Below are 6,624 nucleotides of genomic sequence, written 5' to 3'. Positions count from 1 at the left end.
TTATCACTTTTTATATTTTTCCTCTCCTCTTATTACGGTAAGAGGAAAAAAGAAAGAAAGAAAGAAGAAAAAAGATTAAGCCTCCCCCATTATTTATATTATTATTATTTTATTCTCAAACTATAAAGCAACAAACCCTCTTTTGAGGTGTTTTGGGGGGGGTCAGGGTAGTGATATCTTTCTTAGTAAAAGATTTTTTTTTGGGTTGTTTTTCCATCGAGCTATTGATGTGCGGGTCCCACAAGAAAAAAGATTCAAAAAAAAAAAAAGCAAGAGGAGTAGGCAACAGACAAGGAAAGAGAAGAGGGGAAGAAAAATTCCCACTACCTAATGATCATTCCTCATCTTTTTGAACTTTCAATCTGAACTTTTAAAGTCTAAAAACCATAATTACATATTTGCTTTTCAAAAGATTTTGGAATTTCTCACACCATTATTACATCTCTATCTCTTCTCTGTATTCTCTATATTATATAAAGGAAGAGTTTCACAAAGCTGCCATGTGGTAAGAATTTGGAGGTTCGGGAAGAGAAGGAGAGGTTTGAGGAGGTTCAGGTAGAATTTAAATATGGAGGGCTCGAAGCACGGTTTTGCACACTAGTTTTTTTTTAGGAAAACTTTATGAGGCTCTTTAGTAGTCCATTTGGCACAAAGAAAATGTATTTAATTTTCAAAAGGTTCTATGTTTTCAAAACATGAGTAACCATAATACAATTTAGTAAGATTGGATGAAACGAGGCACAAGAAATGTATCTTTTTAAGGGAAAAAATTTTCCTACTTCCTAATATTCAATCCTCGTCTTTTTAAATTTCCTAATGCTCAATTCTCATCTTTTTGAACTTTCAATCAAAACTTGTAAAGTCTAAAAACCATAATCACATATTTGAACTTTCAATCAGAACTTGTAAAGTCAATTCTCATCTTTTTGAATTTTCAATCAAAACTTGTAAAGTCTAAAAACCATAATTACATATTTGTTTTTAAAAAGATTTTGGAATCTCCCACACCATTATTACATAAGAACTCTAAAGTTATTGAATCCCTGAGTGGAAAGAAAATGGTATGTGAGTGGAAAAGTGTGATCCACATCAGTGCTAAAAAAAAAACGACATTTTTTAATGTATTTGTATCGACCAGAATTAAGAGAAACTGGTTGAGATTTTAAGTAACCCTTATTTTAAGGAATGATTTTAGTTATAAAACCGGCATATAGTAGAGATTTCGGGAAAAAAAAACTAGATTGATTTAAGAGTTGTCCTTATTTTGATTGGTTAAATTTTATTTTTCGGGGGGAAACATAATTATAAGTATATTTACAAATTGTACAGAAGCATGTACATTAGTCTACTTTTTACAACAGCCACTCAAATCCTATCACATATCACTATTAAGTAAGCACAAATTTGATGCCACCTCTCCTTCTCCCAAACAAAAGATGAATCTTCCCAAGAAATGTGATACCTCAGTTACAAGCCAGCCAGAGACTCAATAGTGCATCCTTTAGAAGTGAGTTCCTCCATGAACTCTTTCTTGGTCTAGGTCTTCACATAACAAGAGGATTCTCTATCAAGGCGATAAAAGTATAAACAGAGGGTGCTTCTCTTAGAGATACCATGTTTGAGTCTTAGTTCCAAACTCTAGAAATCTTTCCTTCAAATCTTTTCCTAAAAATTACCCTTATAAGCTCCTTCTGGTGAGGAGTCTTTTTTTTTTCTCTCTAAAAAAAAAATTGGTCTCTTACGACGTTAAAAAGTTCTGTTCTTTTCTTCTTCTTCTCAAATATATATTTGGTTTGAAGCATAAATACGAATGGCTATCGTTGGATGGGTGTTGCTGGTGCAGCTCCTCTACGTGAATGGTGGGGTAAATTTCTGCTTCAAGCACGCTCTTTTATACTGTTCAGTGATAGTGTGTGTGGCGGCGGGGCGGGTGGTGGGAGAGAGGAGGAGGGGGGGAGGGGGGGCGCTTCAGCCCAGCCCATTACAGTCCCAGAAGCTCGTACACGCCCACTCAAAAGGGTGGTGGTGGTGGTGGCGGCGGCGGGGTAGTCACAGTCTAGTCCTGATATGATTTCTGGCATCACTCTGCAGGTTGCGGCTTCCATCTTTCTTCCAGAATTAGAGGAGGTGAATGCTCTGCTAGATTTCAAAGGCCTTGTGGAGAAAGACACTGAAGCCAAGCTGCGCGCCTGGAATGCAGACAACAAATCCAACGCGTGCCGATGGGCAGGGGTCGCATGCAGCAACTCTACTACTACTTCTTCTTCTTCTAAGCAGCACTTGCAAGGCCTCGACCTCGGCGGCTTTGGACTGGCAGGCTCTATTGCACCACAGCTGGGCAAACTGAGGTACATAACCACCCTCAACCTTTCATTCAACTCTTTCACTGGGATCATACCTGCAGAGCTCGGCAATTGCACCTCCCTCAGAGTGCTTGATTTGAGCCGCAACTACCTCACGGGTGCTTTCCCCTCACCTCTTGCTAACCTGCCACACCTTCAAGTTTTGAATCTAGGCTACAATAGCCTCAGTGGCCCCATCCCTCCAAGCATTGGGAAGCTCTCATCTCTCCAAATCTTGAAGCTTCATCACAATAATCTCACTGGCCCCATCCCCACCCAGCTCGGGATGCTACATGGGCTTCAAGTGCTGTCGCTATGGGAGAACCGCCTCTCTGGAGTCATCCCACCCAACCTTGGCAACTGCACAAACCTTATCAGTCTTATGCTCACATCAAACCAGCTCAGCGGCGCCATCCCGGCTGAGCTTGGAATGCTGCATCGACTCCAAGCCCTATCTTTGGATGCAAACAAGCTCTCAGGAGTCATCCCAGGTAGCCTTGGAAATTGCAAGAGTCTCACATCTGTAGATCTAGACTCCAACCAGCTCACCGGTCCCATCCCAACCGAGCTTGGAATGCTAAACATGCTTCAAACCCTATACTTATATGCAAATAACCTCACAGATGCCATCCCACCTAGCCTCTGCAATTGCACAAGGCTCTCACACATATGGCTCTACTCTAACCAGCTAACTGGCCCCATCCCCGCCCAGCTCGGGATGCTACATGGGCTTCAAATGCTCTTGCTATGGGAGAACAACCTCTCTGGAGTCATCCCACCCAACCTTGGCAACTGCACAAACCTCATGCATATAAGGTTCAGCTCAAACGAGCTCAGTGGCCTCATCCCGACCGAGCTTGGAATACTGCATAGACTTCAAAGCCTATCTTTGGATGCAAACAAGCTGTCAGGAGTTATCCCAGCTAGCCTTGGAAATTGCAAGTATCTCACAATTGTAGATCTTGACTCCAACCAGCTAACTGGCCCCATCCCCACCGAGCTTGGAATGCTGCATAGACTTGAGGCCCTATACCTGTTTGGAAACCACCTCTCAGGAGTGATCCCACCCAACCTAGGCAATTGCACAACACTCATTGATCTTAGACTCAACTCAAACCAGCTCACTGGCTTCCTTCCAACTGAAGTTGAGAGGCTGCATAGCCTTCAAATCTTATACTTAGATATAAACAACCTATCAGGACTCATCCCACCCAATCTCAGCAACTGCACAAGGCTCACTGATATATACCTTGCCTCCAACCAACTCAGTGGCTCCATCCCGGCTGAGCTCGGAATGCTGCATCAACTTCAGACGATGTACTTCCACGCAAACAACCTCCTTGGAGTCATCCCATCAAGCCTCGGCAATTGCACAAAGCTCACAGAAATGCTGCTTGACTCCAACCAGCTGGGTGGCTCTATCCCAACCGAGTTTGGAATGCTACATAGACTTCAAGTCCTACAGTTGTTTAAAAACCACCTCTCAGGTGCCATCCCACCCAATCTTGGCAATTGCACAAGGCTTACTCTTTTAGACCTCGGCATGAATGAGCTCATTGGCCCAATACCAACAGAACTCGGATTGCTACATAGACTTCAAAGACTAAGCTTGGATTCAAATAACCTCTCAGCGTCCATTCCAGCTAGCATCGGCCATTGCAAAAGTCTCACACATGTACAACTAACCGACAGTATGCTAAGTGGCCCCATCCCAGCAGAGCTCAGACTACTTCCTTCATTGCAAAGGTTCTCAGCATTTGACAACTACCTCTCAGGCTACATACCACCTGATCTTGGCAAGTCTCTTAGCCTCATTTACTTGGAACTCAGCTCAAATCAACTAAGTGGCATCATTCCTTCACAGCTTGGGCAAATGCTACAGCTTCAGATTCTAGACCTTGGCCAAAATAACTTGTCTGGTTCCATTCCGTGGGAGTTATCTCACTGTCATTCTCTCTTTTATCTTGACTTATCTTATAACTACTTGAGTGGCCAAATCCCAAGCAGCTTTGGAGAGCTTCAAGCACTGAGAAATCTATACTTGGAACAAAACATGCTCTCAGGCATGATTCCTCTATCCCTGGGTGATTCTTTAAGGTTAGAAGCCTTGGATCTGTCTTTCAATCAACTGAGTGGTTCCCTACCATCAAGCCTTTCTTGTGCATTAAGCAGTTTAGAGTTCGAACTTGTCTTATCTAACAATGGTTTCAATGGAAGTATACCTTCTTGGCTGGGTAATATGGTCATGGTACAAGGTATTGACCTATCTATGAATAATTTTGTGGGTAGCATACCTGAAAGCTTTGGTAATTGCATAGCACTCAGTGAACTCTATCTGTCACAAAACCACCTATCAGGAGGCATACCACAGGAACTTAGTAGGCTAGCTAACCTTGAAAACCTCGACCTCTCTTCAAATAACCTTACAGGGGTCTTGCCTTCTTTCCTTGGAAACCTACACCACTTACAATTCCTCAATGTCTCTTTCAATGGCTTCACAGGCGCCATTCCATCGGTTGGGGTCTTCGTGCATCTCAATGCAAGTAGCTTTGAAGGAAATCCTGGACTTTGTGGCTCAGTCATTCACAAGAAGTGCATTTTTCCCAACCAAGAACATCAGCATCATGGCATGAAGAAGAAGACAATTCTTGCCATTGCCTTGGCTCCTGTAGTAGCCTTGATAATGTTGGCACTACTGATGTTATATCACTTTCTTCATCGTCCTTCCACTCGGGGTATGGAGTTTGCGACCTTTGCAAGACAAGAGCGATTCACAGCTGAAGAGCTTGTCAGAGCAACACAAGGCTACAGCCAAGAGAATTTCCTTGGGGAGGGAGGTTCAAGCAGGGTTTACAAGGGAGTGCTATCAGACAATAGAGTTGTGGCTGTGAAGAAACTCAAGGATGTAGGCTCGCACAAAACATTCTTTCGAGAGATGCAAGTGCTCGGCAAACTGAGGCATAAGAATCTTGTCAAAATTGTGGGATGTGTTCTCAACCTAGAAGTGAAGGCATTGGTTCTAGATTACATGCCAAATGGGAGCCTCGAGAATTATCTACATCATGATGGTGAATTGATTGGATGGGGTTGGGGAATGTTTATGAAGGTAGCAGTTGGAGTGGCCAATGGTCTGGCATACTTGCATCATGATTATGATGTGCCCATCATCCATGGAGATGTGAAGCCAAGTAACATACTGTTAGACTCAGAGTTTGAGGGCTGCCTTGGGGACTTTGGGATTGCAAGGTTAGTCACCACTGCTACTAAACTTGCTGGAGTTTCTGTACCCAGAGACTCAAGGGGAATCACCAATGCTGATAATACAAGTGGAGATTCTCGATCCTCCAACTTCTTCAAAGGATCGATTGGCTACATGGCCCCAGGTGTGCAAAAAGCAATTTTCATATCTCCCCTGTTACTCAGTACAAAGCTTGTGTGGGTTATGCAAATCACTGACCATCCTTTGGTTTCTCTCCGAAAGAGTATGCTTATGCAGCTCAGCTCTCTACCAAGGTGGATGTCTACAGCTATGGTGTTGTAATTCTTGAGGCGTTGACTCGAACAAGACCCACACAAGCTCCAGGGCAGAGCCTAAGCCATTGGGTAGCCTCAAGGATGCCTGACAGAGTAGAAGAAGTGCTGGACAGATCTTTGTTGGGTGAAGGCTCCAGCAGCAGCACATCAAGCCTCGGTGATAACAACATGGTGGCGGTGCAGCTTGTTCGGTTGGCTCTGGCTTGCGTGCAGGACAGTCCCCAGGACCGCCCCACCATGAGAGAGGTCTCGGCTATCTTGTCCAACATCACAAGGGGGATGGGGCGGGGGCACTCACAGGGCATCTAATTTTCTTGCCGGTTTTTCTACTGCAGAGGAATTGTCAGTAAATACGCCTTAATAATTGATTAATCTTGAGAACTACTTAATAAAACCTTTATATATTGTCAAAAATGCCGCCAATATTTTAGGGATGGAGGTTGTTCCCACCATTTGGTGGAGACCTTTTTTTGGGTAATATGTGAATATAGAAACTTGGGTTCATCAAGCACAAGATAAATGTAATAGTTTCAAGTAATTACCAACATTAAGATCTATGGTAGGACTTGTCTCAATGATACACAAAATGGATGCCTAAGTGGGGGGCGAGTTAGTGTCGCCCATTGGCTCTCAAGTGGAGAACCCGGCCGGATTCACAAACCCTGCCCATGAACATAAAATCCTTCAATTCCCATCCTTCACAAGAACATAGCATAAAAAGATATACAGAATGCCACATACATTTGCA

At 43.4% G+C, this 6,624-nt stretch overlaps 1 protein-coding gene across 2 annotated transcripts; it reads left to right on the top strand.

Moving 5' to 3' along the window:
• The first annotated feature begins 1,577 nt into the window (after positions 1-1,577).
• On the top strand, positions 1,578-6,624 carry LOC147603624 (uncharacterized). 2 transcript variants are annotated; one of them, XM_086795767.1, is made up of 3 exons: positions 1,578-1,864; positions 2,092-5,725; positions 5,824-6,624. In XM_086795767.1, exons 1-3 carry the CDS (start codon positions 1,811-1,813, stop codon positions 6,183-6,185), a joined length of 4,050 nt encoding a protein of 1,349 aa, XP_086651893.1. In that variant the 5' UTR covers positions 1,578-1,810; the 3' UTR covers positions 6,186-6,624. The 2 variants fall into 2 exon arrangements, with proteins under 2 accessions (XP_086651893.1, XP_086651894.1); XM_086795768.1 differs by having other exon boundaries at positions 1,755-1,859.

This window comes from Cibotium barometz, chromosome 63 (assembly GCF_041138505.1).
Source record: "Cibotium barometz isolate CiBa-2024 chromosome 63, ASM4113850v1, whole genome shotgun sequence".
In the NCBI taxonomy this organism is placed as follows: domain Eukaryota; kingdom Viridiplantae; phylum Streptophyta; class Polypodiopsida; order Cyatheales; family Cibotiaceae; genus Cibotium; species Cibotium barometz.
Note: the sequence above shows the minus strand (reverse complement) of the source record. Positions and strands in the feature narration are given on the sequence as shown.